The sequence below is a fragment of the Taudactylus pleione genome, unplaced genomic scaffold (genome assembly GCF_031769625.1).
Source record: "Taudactylus pleione unplaced genomic scaffold, aTauple2 ptg001421l, whole genome shotgun sequence".
Lineage (NCBI taxonomy): Eukaryota > Metazoa > Chordata > Amphibia > Anura > Myobatrachidae > Taudactylus > Taudactylus pleione.
Window position 1 is genome coordinate 206,968 of NW_028285820.1, and position 14,535 is coordinate 221,502.

General features: G+C 44.5%; 3 protein-coding genes across 3 annotated transcripts in view; 2 read left to right on the forward strand and 1 right to left on the reverse strand.

Moving 5' to 3' along the window:
• The window catches only part of LOC148442665 (uncharacterized), a 210,378-nt gene that overhangs the window by 139,321 nt on the left and 56,522 nt on the right, over positions 1–14,535 (reverse strand). The gene's annotated exons all lie outside the window — the stretch shown is intronic.
• Positions 1–14,535, forward strand: part of LOC148442666 (uncharacterized) — an 88,120-nt gene that overhangs the window by 68,345 nt on the left and 5,240 nt on the right. The gene's annotated exons all lie outside the window — the stretch shown is intronic.
• Positions 820–14,534, forward strand: LOC148442667 (uncharacterized). Its single transcript, XM_088463658.1, has 6 exons — positions 820–925; positions 11,703–11,867; positions 12,731–12,919; positions 13,170–13,248; positions 13,368–13,423; positions 13,719–14,534. The coding sequence occupies exons 2-6, from the start codon at positions 11,790–11,792 to the stop codon at positions 14,532–14,534; spliced, it is 1,218 nt and encodes a 405-aa protein (XP_088319784.1). The 5' UTR covers positions 820–925; positions 11,703–11,789.

The window sequence follows — 14,535 nt, forward strand, 5'->3', positions numbered from 1 at the left end:
TCCCTATATAATAATAATACCACATATCAGTGTGTGCTGGGAGCTGTTATTATGGGACCCCCAGTGCTGCTGTATGAGGAGACTGTGTGACAGTACAGGGTATATAGCCCAGGCCTCCCCTCACTGGTATATACTATAGGTACAGAGACCCCCAGTGCTGCTGTATGAGGAGACTGTGTGACAGTACAGGGTATATAGCCCAGGCCTCCCCCCACTGGTATATTCTATAGGTACAGGCCACTCCCCCTGAATGGTAGGACACCACAGGCCACTCCCCCTGTATAGTAGGACACCACAGGCCGCTCCCCCTGTATAGTAGGACACCACAGGCAGCTCCCCCTGTATAGTAGGACACCACAGGCAGCTCCCCTGTAGGACACCACAGGCTGCTCCCCCTGTATAGCAGGACACCAAAGGCTGCTCCCCCTGTATAGTAGGGCACCACAGACCACTCCCTCTGTATAATAGGACACATTACCTGCTGCTGCTGGACACAGAGACGTCGCCTTCCCCGCGCTCTATGTAACTCCGCCCACTTCCTGTCGTCACTTGTTGTTAATCTGTATTAGGCTTTATCTCTGCTTTGTAATTTTAACAATCTGATTGGCTCCTCGAAACGTCACTCACCTCATTATCAGGGAGGAGTGGAAGACTGCAGCCATAGAGACGGCGGGTGGGCGGAGCCGTGTTAGTCAGCCCGGTAATCCTCTCTATAATGACAGTTTTGTCTATAATACATGTCCTCAGTGCGGGAGGGCGGCGGCCATTTTCCTGTATACAGTCCAGCTGCAATATCATGTTCCCTGGCCCTGAGGTTACATTAGGAGCGGCGGCCATTTTCTCCTGGTCTGAGGTCTCCCTCCTCCTATCATTCCCACAGGAAGCAGCAGGGACAGGGAGCAGCCAGTGTTGTGTCTGACAGCAGGTAATTATATTATTATTATTATTATTATTATTATTATTATTATTATTCTTCTTCTGTAGGCTGAGCAGACATTGGTGACACTTTGCTGTACTACAGGGAGACCAGACACTGTTTCATTGCTGTAGTACAGCTGGAGCAGACTGTGGTGTTGCATTGTCACTGTGCAGGTAGGATACACTCTAGTGTCCTAATTTTCTAATGCAGGTGGCGCAGACCCTGCTGTTACTATAGCACAGGTGGTGCAGACTCCATTGTTACTATAACACAGGTGGCGCAGACCCTGATGTTACTATAATACAGGTGGTGCAGACTCAGTTGTTACTATAATACAGGTGGCACGGTCTCCGTTGGTACTATAGACTCTGTTGTTACTATAATACAGGTGGTGCAGACTCAGTTGTTACTATAATACAGGTGGCACGGTCTCCGTTGGTACTATAGACTCTGTTGTTACTATAATACAGGTGGTGCAGACTCTATTGTTACTATAATACAGGTTTAGCAGACTCAGTTGTTACTATAATACAGGTGGTGCAGACTCTTGTTACTATAATACAGGTGGTGCAAACTCCATTGTTACTATAATACAGGTGGAGTAGACCCTGCTGTTACTATAACAGGTTATGCAGACCCAGTTGTTGCTACAATACAGGTGGTGCAGACTCTGTTGTTAATATAATACAGGTGGAACAGCCCCAGTTGTTACTATAATACTGGTGGCGCAGACCTTGTTAATATAAAGAGAAGGAAATCGGGAGCGCTGATAATTTGTTTTAGTATCATACAAGACATCTAACAAAGATCACAAATCCAAATTCTAAGAGATTATTAACTCTGGATCTTTAATAAAATATTCTAAAATATTGACCAATAAAATTCTGGTTGTGTCACTAAGTAGTAGCATTTATCATATTAAATACAAACATAAAAACAATTTCAAAGTAAAAAAGAAACAATTGTTGCAGATCAAGGAAGAAGAAATCCTGTAACTCCTGGTGGAGGATAAATATATATGTTACACGTCCAGTTATTGTAACAGAAATCCGGATAATAAGTATGTTGGATAATGTTTCCCGGGATAATGGATGACCCGTATATTTGTATGCAGGATGAAAGGTTGAATAAACTTTATATAAAGCGGGTAATAAGTCTTATTTGTGGTTAGAGGTTCTTACCCGGTAACCTCCTGTGACTCCAATCCTGTAATAGTCAGGGGAAGGAGCACCCGCTGTCTGCTCCACAACTGATCCCGGCCGGTAACCTCCTGTGACTCCAATCCTGTAATAGTCAGGGGAAGGAGCACCCGCTGTCTGCTCCACAACTGATCCCGGCCGGGTAACCTCCTGTGACTCCAATCCTGTAATAGTCAGGGGAAGGAGCACCCGCTGTCTGCTCCACACCAGATCCCGGCCGGGTAACCTCCTGTGACTCCAATCCTGTAATAGTCAGGGGAAGGAGCACCCGCTGTCTGCTCCACAACTGATCCCGGCCGGGTAAACTCCTGTGACTCCAATTCTGTAATAGTCAGGGGAAAGAGCACCCGCTGTCTGCTCCACAACTGATCCCAGCCGGGTGACCTCCTGTGACTCCAATCCTGTAATAGTCAGGGGAAGGAGCACCCGCTGTCTGCTCCACAACTGATCCCGGCCGGGTGACCTCCTGTGACTCCAATCCTGTAATAGTCAGGGGAAGGAGCACCCGCTGTCTGCTCCACAACTGATCCCGGCCGGGTGACCTCCTGTGACTCCAATCCTGTAATAGTCAGGGGAAGGAGCACCCGCTGTCTGCTCCACAACTGATCCCGGCCGGGTGACCTCCTGTGACTCCAATCCTGTAATAGTCAGGGGAAGGAGCACCCGCTGTCTGCTCCACAACTGATCCCGGCCGGGTGACCTCCTGTGACTCCAATCCTGTAATAGTCAGGGGAAGGAGCACCCGCTGTCTGCTCCACAACTGATCCCGGCCGGGTAACCTCCTGTGACTCCAATCCTGTAATAGTCAGGGGAAGGAGCACCCGCTGTCTGCTCCACACCTGATCCCGGCAGGGTAACCTCCTGTGACTCCAATCCTGTAATAGTCAGGGGAAGGAGCACCCGCTGTCTGCTCCACAACTGATCCCGGCCGGGTAACCTCCTGTGACTCCAATCCTGTAATAGGGGAAGGAGCACCCGCTGTCTGCTCCACAACTGATCCCGGCCGGGTGACCTCCTGTGACTCCAATCCTGTAATAGTCAGGGGAAGGAGCACCCGCTGTCTGCTCCACAACTGATCCCGGCCGGGTAACCTCCTGTGACTCCAATCCTGTAATAGTCAGGGGAAGGAGCACCCGCTGTCTGCTCCACACCTGATCCCGGCCGGGTAACCTCCTGTGACTCCAATCCTGTAATAGTCAGGGGAAGGAGCACCCGCTGTCTGCTCCATAACTGATCCCGGCCGGGTAACCTCCTGTGACTCCAATCCTGTAATAGTCAGGGAAGGAGCACCCGCTGTCTGCTCCACAACTGATCCCGGCCGGGTGACCTCCTGTGACTCCAATCCTGTAATAGTCAGGGGATGGAGCACCCGCTGTCTGCTCCACAACTGATCCCGGCCGGGTAACCTCCTGTGACTCCAATCCTGTAACAGTCAGGGGAAGGAGCACCCGCTGTCTGCTCCACACCTGATCCCGGCCGGGTAACCTCCTGTGACTCCAATCCTGTAATAGTCAGGGGAAGGAGCACCCGCTGTCTGGTCCACAACTGATCCCGGCCGGGTAACCTCCTGTGACTCCAATTCTGTAATAGTCAGGGGAAGGAGCACCCGCTGTCTGCTCCATAACTGATCCCGGCCGGGTAACCTCCTGTGACTCCAATCCTGTAATAGTCAGGGAAGGAGCACCCGCTGTCTGCTCCACAACTGATCCTGGCCGGGTGACCTCCTGTGACTCCAATCCTGTAATAGTCAGGGGATGGAGCACCCGCTGTCTGCTCCACAACTGATCCCGGCCGGGTAACCTCCTGTGACTCCAATCCTGTAACAGTCAGGGGAAGGAGCACCCGCTGTCTGCTCCACAACTGATCCAGGCCCGGTAACCTCCTGTGACTCCAATCCTGTAATAGTCAGGGGAAGGAGCACCCGATGTCTGCTCCACAACTGATCCCGGCCGGGTAAAGTGAATAGTATTGCAGGCTGTGACTCCGCTCTGTCCGGTGCTGTATGTGACAGTGGATATTAGTGATAGAAGATGCTAGAGAGCTGCTGGATTCGCCATGTAGCGCTGAAAGCACGGTTAAAAAAACGGTAATCCGGTGTCAAAAACAAGTATCCCAACAAGTAGAAATAGGTCGTGGTGAGAGTATCTAACGCGTTTCTCGGCCTTGTATAAACTGACCGTTATCTCACAAGCAATTAATCTCACTCTCAAGGACTTGTGAATTAATTGTATAATTCTGTGAACCTACAATGTATGACAAACGGATGGTTCATCCTGATAGAATCACTACATCAATGTGCTAAATGTATATAAACATAAAATATATACATACTGGCAGGAATGTAATGTATAACGGTGTCCTGCCAGTGTGACTAAGTGACGGTATAGTACACTAGTACATCTGTGTCATGTGCAGGAATGTAATGTATAACGGTGTCCTGCCAGTGTGACTAAGTGACGGTATAGTACACTAGTCATCTGTGTGATGTGCAGGAATGTAATGTATAACGGTGTCCTGCCAGTGTGACTAAGTGACGGTATAGTACACTAGTACATCTGTGTAATGTGCAGGAATGTAATATATAACGGTGTCCTGCCAGTGTGACTAAGTGACGGCATAGTACACTAGTACATCTGTGTCATGTGCAGGAATGTAATGTATAACGGCGTCCTGCCAGTGTGACTAAGTGACGGTATAGTACACTAGTACATCTGTGTGATGTGCAGGAATGTAATGTATAACGGTGTCCTGCCAGTGTGACTAAGTGACGGTATAGTACACTAGTCATCTGTGTCATGTGCAGGAATGTAATGTATAACGGCGTCCTGCCAGTGTGACTAAGTGACGGTATAGTACACTAGTCATCTGTGTCATGTGCAGGAATGTAATGTATAACGGTGTCCTGCCAGTGTGACTAAGTGACGGTATAGTACACTAGTACATCTGTGCGATGTGCAGGAATGTAATGTATAACGGCGTCCTGCCAGTGTGACTAAGTGACGGTATAGTACACTAATCATCTGTGTGATGTGCAGGAATGTAATGTATAACGGTGTCCTGCCAGTGTGACTAAGTGACGGTATAGTACACTAATCATCTGTGTGATGTGCAGGAATGTAATGTATAACGGTGTCCTGCCAGTATGACTAAGTGACGGTATAGTACACTAGTCATCTGTGTCATGTGCAGGAATGTAATGTATAACGGCGTCCTGCCAGTGTGACTAAGTGACGGTATAGTACACTAGTCATCTGTGTCATGTGCAGGAATGTAATGTATAACGGCGTCCTGCCAGTGTGACTAAGTGACGGTATAGTACACTAGTACATCTGTGTCATGTGCAGGAATGTAATGTATAACGTTGTCCTGCCAGTGTGACTAAGTGACGGTATAGTACACTAGTACATCTGTGTCATGTGCAGGAATGTAATGTATAACGGTGTCCTGCCAGTGTGACTAAGTGACGGTATAGTACACTAGTCATCTGTGTCATGTGCAGGAATGTAATGTATAACGGCGTCCTGCCAGTGTGACTAAGTGACGGTATAGTACACTAGTCATCTGTGTCATGTGCAGGAATGTAATGTATAACGGTGTCCTGCCAGTGTGACTAAGTGACGGTATAGTACACTAGTCATCTGTGTCATGTGCAGGAATGTAATGTATAACTGTGTCCTGCCAGTGTGACTAAGTGACGGTATAGTACACTAGTATATCTGTGTGATGTGCAGGAATGTAATGTATAACGGTGTCCTGCCAGTGTGACTAAGTGACGGTATAGTACACTAGTCATCTGTGTCATGTGCAGGAATGTAATGTATAACGGTGTCCTGCCAGTGTGACTAAGTGACGGTATAGTACACTAGTACATCTGTGTGATGTGTTAACGGTGTCCTGCCAGTGTGACTAAGTGACGGTATAGTACACTAGTCATCTGTGTCATGTGCAGGAATGTTATATATAACGGTGTCCTGCCAGTGTGACTAAGTGACGGTATAGTACACTAGTCATCTGTGTCATGTGCAGGAATGTAATGTATAACGGTGTCCTGCCAGTGTGACTAAGTGACAGTATAGTACACTAGTATATCTGTGTGATGTGCAGGAATGTAATGTATAACGGTGTCCTGCCAGTGTGACTAAGTGACGGTATAGTACACTAGTACATCTGTGTCATGTGCAGGAATGTAATGTATAATTGTGTCCTGCCAGTGTGACTAAGTGACGGTATAGTACACTAGTACATCTGTGTCATGTGCAGGAATGTAATGTATAACGTTGTCCTGCCAGTGTGACTAAGTGACGGTATAGTACACTAGTCATCTGTGTCATGTGCAGGAATGTAATATATAACGGTGTCCTGCCAGTGTGACTAAGTGACGGTATAGTACACTAGTCATCTGTGTCATGTGCAGGAATGTAATATATAACGGTGTCCTGCCAGTGTGACTAAGTGACGGTATAGTACACTAGTCATCTGTGTCATGTGCAGGAATGTAATATATAACGGTGTCCTGCCAGTGTGACTAAGTGACGGTATAGTACACTAGTCAACTGTGTGATGTGCAGGAATGTAATGTATAACGGTGTCCCGCCAGTGTGACTAAGTGACGGTATAGTACACTAGTCATGTGCAGGAATGTAATGTATAACGGTGTCCTGCCAGTGTGACTAAGTGACGGTATAGTACACTAGTCATGTGCAGGAATGTAATGTATAACGGTGTCCTGCCAGTGTGACTAAGTGACGTTATAGTACACTAGTCATGTGCAGGAATGTAATGTATAACGGTGTCCTGCCAGTGTGACTAAGTGACGGTATAGTACACTAGTCATCTGTGTCATGTGCAGGAATGTAATGTATAATTGTGTCCTGCCAGTGTGACTAAGTGACGGTATAGTACACTAGTCATCTGTGTCATGTGCAGTAATGTAATATATAACGGTGTCCTGCCAGTGTGACTAAGTGACGTTATAGTACACTAGTCATGTGCAGGAATGTAATGTATAACGGTGTCCTGCCAGTGTGACTAAGTGACGGTATAGTACACTAGTCATCTGTGTCATGTGCAGGAATGTAATGTATAATTGTGTCCTGCCAGTGTGACTAAGTGACGGTATAGTACACTAGTCATCTGTGTCATGTGCAGTAATGTAATATATAACGGTGTCCTGCCAGTGTGACTAAGTGACGGTATAGTACACTAGTCATCTGTGTCATGTGCAGGAATGTAATGTATAACGGTGTCCTGCCAGTGTGACTAAGTGACGGTATAGTACACTAGTATATCTGTGTGATGTGCAGGAATGTAATGTATAACGGTGTCCTGCCAGTGTGACTAAGTGACTGTATAGTACACTAGTCATCTGTGTCATGTGCAGGAATGTAATGTATAACGGTGTCCTGCCAGTGTGACTAAGTGACGGTATAGTACACTAGTCATCTGTGTCATGTGCAGGAATGTAATGTATAACGGTGTCCTGCCAGTGTGACTAAGTGACGGTATAGTACACTAGTATATCTGTGTGATGTGCAGGAATGTAATGTATAACGGTGTCCTGCCAGTGTGACTAAGTGACGGTATAGTACACTAGTCATGTGTGCCATGTGCAGGAATGTAATGTATAACGGTGTCCTGCCAGTGTGACTAAGTGACGGTATAGTACACTAGTATATCTGTGTGATGTGCAGGAATGTAATGTATAACGGTGTCCTGCCAGTGTGACTAAGTGACGGTATAGTACACTAGTCATCTGTGTCATGTGCAGGAATGTAATGTATAACGGTGTCCCGCCAGTGTGACTAAGTGACGGTATAGTACACTAGTACATCTGTGTGATGTGCAGGAATGTAATGTATAACGGTGTCCTGCCAGTGTGACTAAGTGACGGTATAGTACACTAGTACATCTGTGTGATGTGCAGGAATGTAATATATAACGGTGTCCTGCCAGTGTGACTAAGTGACGGTATAGTACACTAGTATATCTGTGTGATGTGCAGGAATGTAATGTATAACGGTGTCCTGCCAGTGTGACTAAGTGACGGTATAGTACACTAGTCATCTGTGTGATGTGCAGGAATGTAATGTATAACGGTGTCCTGCCAGTGTGACTAAGTGACGGTATAGTACACTAGTCATCTGTGTCATGTGCAGGAATGTAATATATAATGGTGTCCTGCCGGTGTGACTACGTGACGGTATAGTACACTAGTCATCTGTGCGATGTGCAGGAATGTAATGTATACGGTATCCTGCCAGTGTGACTAAGTGACGGTATAGTACACTAGTCATCTGTGTGATGTGCAGGAATGTAATGTATAACGGTGTCCTGCCAGTGTGACTAAGTGACGGTATAGTACACTAGTCATCTGTGCGATGTGCAGGAATGTAATGTATACGGTATCCTGCCAGTGTGACTAAGTGACGGTATAGTACACTAGTACATCTGTGTCATGTGCAGGAATGTAATGTATAACGGTGTCCTGCCAGTGTGACTAAGTGACGGTATAGTACACTAGTCATCTGTATCATGTGCAGGAATGTAATATATAACGGTGTCCTGCCAGTGTGACTAAGTGACGGTATAGTACACTAGTCATCTGTGTGATGTGCAGGAATGTAATGTATAACGGTGTCCTGCCAGTGTGACTAAGTGACGGTATAGTACACTAGTCATCTGTGTCATGTTCAGGAATGTAATGTATAACGGTGTCCTGCCAGTGTGACTAAGTGACGGTATAGTACACTAGTACATCTGTGTCATGTGCAGGAGTGTAATGTATAACGGTGTCCCGCCAGGGTGACTAAGTGACTGTATAGTACACGAGTCATCTGTTTCTGAGTACACTAGCCTGCTATTCCAGGTGACGGTATGGAGCTACAGTACTTTTACCTGCTTTTCCGGGTGCTGGGATGGAGCTCTGAGTATATTAGCCATCTGTTCTGGGTGCTGGTATGGAGATAAAGTACGTTTGGGACTTGGTGCCAAAATACAGTTTTGAGTGCATTAGCATCCGTCCTAAGTGCCGGAATAGACCTCTGACCATCTTTACCAAATGTTACAGATGGCGGATGGAGCTCGGAGTACGTTAGCCAGCTTAGCTGAGTTCCAGAATGCAGCTCTGTGTACGTTAGCCATCTGTTTCAGGTTTCACTTTAGTATGTTAGCCAGCCATTCCTGGTGCCGGTAAAGAGCTCTGAGTGTGTAAGCTACCTGTTCGGGAGCCTAGATGGAGCAGTGAGTACTTCTGCTGTTCTTTGTGCCGGAATAGAGCTCTGATAACCTTAACCAACTGTGTCAGGTGGTAGATGGAGCTGTGCGTACGTTAGCCAGCTGTTTCAAGTGCCAGAATAGGGCTATGAGAACCATCTCTTCCAGCTGTCCCATTGGGTCTCCCAATACCTTAGCCATCCATTCTGGGTGTCAAAATAGGGATCTAAATACTCACGCCCTTTATTGCAGCTGCTGGAATAGGTGTTGGAGTAGTAGCTATATCTATTTGCCAGAACAGGTGTTAGGTTACTAATTCCATCTCTTCCAGCTCCTGGAATAGATGTCTCAGTACCATAGGTGGACCTAGAACTTTGTCCCCACAGCAACATTTTGAAGGGACCCCTGCAGAACAAACACACTCTGAGGGAGGGAATCTGCATACGAGGGGTCCACAATAACAAGTCACCCATTAGTCTGCCCCCAATACTGGAACACTGTTGATAACATCATCATAACTAGGGAGGGAGCTATTAACCCTCTCACCTAGGAAGGCTCAAGCCAACCATGGTTACCAAGTCACTAATAGAGGGAGGGCACCTGAGAAGCTGGGTCAGTGAACTTCTGAGAAACAATGACCAAGACTCTATGGCTCTGGGATTGAGGGGATTTAGTGGTCACTCAGTGTAATCTTATGTTTTTATGGACAACATGATAGCATAGTGGACAGCATTTCTACTCCGCACTGGGGTCATGGATTTAATTCCTGCCTAAGGTCCTGTCTGTCTGGATTTTGTATGTTCTACCCGTGTTTACATTGGTTTCTTACACTGGTAGGTTAGTTGGCTTCTGTCATAAATACATATTAAAGGGAAGGGAAATGGGAAATGTCACCGCACAGGTTTCAATTCACCGTATAATAAAGTAATTAATTATATGGGATAAAAATAATTGCTATTGTATCCACTCTATAATCAATTATTCCCCTCAGGGTATGTGTAGAATTGTGGAGGTGCTTCTCAGAGTAATTAGAACAATGTAAAATAAAATGTGGGAGGTCTGGGCCAGCCACAAAAGACTCTATAGAGAGAGCACGCAAAATAGCAAGTTATCACCCATTATTATCTGACTAAAGTTTAACCTTTAATTGGATTGTTAGAAACAAAGTAAAATTGAACTCACACTTACATATAACCGATATAGACAAGTTGACAAAACTACAGTATATTGTAATCACTGTAGTTATTGGTCATTTAAAGGTGAAGTATTACAAAAATTACATAGATACATCACTAACATAAATGTTAAAAGGTCTTAATGTAAAAAACACCAGGTACAGAATAATAAAACAAAATTTGTTCCCTATGTAGGACATGAGATGATCACCATCAATGATAGATCTACAACAAAAACCCCTAAAGTAAAGAAATAAAAGTTGGGTGTATCCAGTTATGCAGCTAGGCTCTGCTGTTCCCCCTCATACAATGTAGAGGAGAGGGAATTAGATCAGAATCTTTATCCCAGACTTCTCTATACACCCCCCTTTGAGATTTGATTGTTTCAATACTTGTATTTCCCAGTGATTGTCATACCAACCTAAGAATCCTCTCATTGTTTGTCCAGTACTTGTGGCAAGACAACCAACAGCAGAGATTGGGGTTGATGAAGTGGATCACTGTTGACTTCTTTTCAAAGGGTGATTGCGCTAGCAGATCTCTCATTCCCTCTCCTCTACATTGTATGAGGGGGAACAGCAGAGCCTAGCTGCATAACTGGATACACCCAACTTTTATTTCTGTAGGGGTTTTTGTTGTAGATCTATCATTGATGGTGATCATCTCATGTCCTACATAGGGAGCAACTTTTGATTTATTATTCTGTACCTGGTGTTTTTTACATTAAGACCTTTTAACATTTATGTTAGTGATGTATCTATGTAATTTTTGTAATACTTCACCTTTAAATGACCAATAACTACAGTGATTACAATATACTGTAGTTTTGTCAACTTGTCTATATCTGTTATATGTAAGTGTGAGTTCAATTTTACTTTGTTTCTAACAATCCAATTAAAGGTTAAATTTTAGTCAGATAATAATGGGTGATAACTTGCTATTTTGAGTGCTCTCTTTATAGAGTCTCTTGTGGTTGGCCTAGACCTCACACCTTTTCTTTTACATTGTTCTTTCATAAATACCCCTAGTGTGTATGTGTGTGGGCTGTCCATGTGGTAGGAAATGTCGATTGTAAGCTCCACTGGGGCAGAGAGAGATGTCAGTGACTAAATATTCCCTGTAAAGCGCTGAGTAATATGTGCGCACTATTTAAGTAACTGGTAAGAAATAGCTTCTAATAATTATATTTATTTCTAGATTTCTGTACAGTGAGGAGTCAGATCCTTGTTACTAGACGTCACGTGAGTGTGAGACGTGTCCTCTATAAATCACTGATCACTGAGGATGGACATGGACAGGAATCGCATGACTGAGAGGATACTAAATCTCACCCTGGAGATCATCTACCTGCTGATTGGGGAGGTGAGAGGATCTGGGAGTGTCACAGTGACATAATTTATATCTATAGTAATAATACAGGGACATGACTGGGGAGGTGAGGGGATCTGGGAGTGTCACAGTGACATCACTTATATCTATAGTAATAATACAATGACATGACTGGGGAGGTGAGGGGATCTGGCAGTGTCACAGTGATGTAACTTATATCTATAGTATTAATACAGGGACATGATTCTGGAGGTGAGAGGGCCTGGGTGTGTCACAGTGACATCATTTATATCTTAAATAATAATACAGGGACATGACTGGGGAGGTGAGGGGATCTGGTAGTGTCACAGTGACATAATTTATAGCTATAGTAATAATACAGGGACATGAATGGGGAGGTGAGGGGATCTGGGAGTGTCACAGTGACATCACTTATATTTATAGTAATAATACAGGGACATGACTGGGGAGGTGAGAGGGTCAGGGAGTGTCACAGTGACATCACTTATAGCTACAGTAATAATACAGGGACATGAATTGGAAGGTGAGGATTATCTGGGAGAGTCACAGTGACATCACTTATATCTATAGTAATAATACAGGGACATGACTGGGGAGGTGAGGGGATCTGGGAGTGTCACAGTGACTTTTTTTCAAAAACAAAGAGAAAAGTAGAGTCTTTTACTACGGTGCACCATTATGTCAGTCCACATTAATCATTCCTTAGTTAAAACATATTAATCTTTATTTATATTCAATTAAAATTATGACATTTAAGGGTTACCACAACTGACAGGGGTTGTCACAGTGACATCACTTTTCTATAGTAATAATACATGGACATGACTGGGGTGGTGAAGAGGATCTGCACTCAAAGTATCTTTTTGAATACACAGGATTACATAGTAATGAAGACATCTGATGACTGTGAGACGTCTGGCAGTCATCCCTGTGTGTCAGGAGAACAGAGCAGGGCCCAGAGCCCCATCACGGTGCCTCCACCTCTCTCACTGATACACAAGATAGACAATGACAAGAAGATCATCGAACTCACCAACAAGATCATTCAGCTGCTGACTAGAGAGGTGACTTCTGGGACATTATATAGTAACACCAGGGGATGTGTCTGGGTGATGACTGGAGAGGTGACTGCTGGGAATGGGACATTATACAGTAACACCAGGGGATGTGTCTGGGTGATGACTGGAGAGGTGACTGCTGGGAATGGGACATTATACAGTAACACCAGGGGATGTGTCTGGGTGATGACTGTATCATTGTGTGTGTCAGGTTCCCATAAGGTGTCAGAATGTCATTGTCTATGTCTTAATGCAGGAGGGGGAGTATATAGAGGGACACAAGGGTCTGTACAAGGACGTGATGATGGAGAATCGCCGGCCTTTCACATCACTGGGTAAGACGAGACTGTCATTTATTGTACAGGGGAGAGCAGGTATAGGGGCCCCCTAAATACACACATCATCTGATAAACACATATATATAATGAACTCAGTAATTTTGTGTCTCCTACAGATGGACCCAGTAATAAAAATGCCCCAGAGAGATGTCCCCGTCCTCTTTATTCCCAGGTTTGTACAGAGGAGGTTCACAGATTCCCACAGTTAGATGGGATTTATGGTCTCAATAATATACCAAAGTGACTGTTCATTGTATGATATGTAAAGTGGATGTATTTATGCCCGATATGTAATAAGACAATGCTTTTATTAGCTTTTTTAAATATTGGGCATAAACAGGATCAGAAGCTCTGGGTTTTACAACCTATCACTTCATAAATAAACCTTTATAAGTCTAATGCACTGGAGTTTAGTCTCGAGTAATGACATCAGACAATATTAAAGTGTTATTTTATTGTTTTGTTAGGTTGACGATTTGGCTAATATTAAAATAGAAGAGACAGAGGAAGAAGAGACATATGTGACTGACAAGGCAGAAGATATAGAGGGAGGAGAGACGTATGTGACTGATATGAAGGCAGAAGATATAGAGGGACAAGATGAGATGTATGTGACTGATATGAAGGCAGAAGATACAGAGGTAGAAGAACAGACGTATGTGACTGATATTATGGCAGAAGATAAAGCGGGAGAAGAGACGTATGTTACTGATATGAAGGCAGAAGATATAGAGGCAGAAGAAGATACATATGTGACTGATAATAGCACAGAAGATATAGAGGGAGAAGAAGAGACGTATGTGACTGATATGAAGGCAAAAGATACAGAGGGAGAAGAAGTGACATATGTCACTGATATGAAGGCAGAAGATATAGTGGGAGAAGAAGAGATGTATGTGACTGATAATAAGGCAGAAGATATAGAGGGAGAAGAAGTGACATATGTGACTGATATGAAGGCAGAAGATATAGAGGGAGAAGAAGAGACATGTGTGACTGATAATAGCACAGAAGATATAGAGGGAGAAGAAGAGACATATGTGACTGATAAGGCAAAAGGTATAGAGGGAGAAGAAGAGACATATGTGACTGATATGAAGGCAGAAGATATAGTGGGAGAAGAAGAGATGTATGTGACTGATAATAGCACAGAAGATATACAGGGAGAAGAAGAGACATATGTGACTGAAAATAGCACAGAAGATCTAGAGGGAGAAGAAGAGACGTATGTGACTAATGATAAGGCAGAAGATTCAGAGGGAGAAGAAGTGACATGTGACTGAT

Bases quoted from the DNA above. Each gene is read 5' to 3' on its own strand.
- LOC148442667 (XM_088463658.1), top strand. From the start codon at position 11,790: ATGGACATGGACAGGAATCGCATGACTGAGAGGATACTAAATCTCACC. The intron at 11,868-12,730 runs GTGAGAGGATCT...TTGAATACACAG, and splicing joins TCTACCTGCTGATTGGGGAG to GATTACATAGTAATGAAGAC. The intron at 12,920-13,169 runs GTGACTTCTGGG...GTCTTAATGCAG, and splicing joins TTCAGCTGCTGACTAGAGAG to GAGGGGGAGTATATAGAGGG.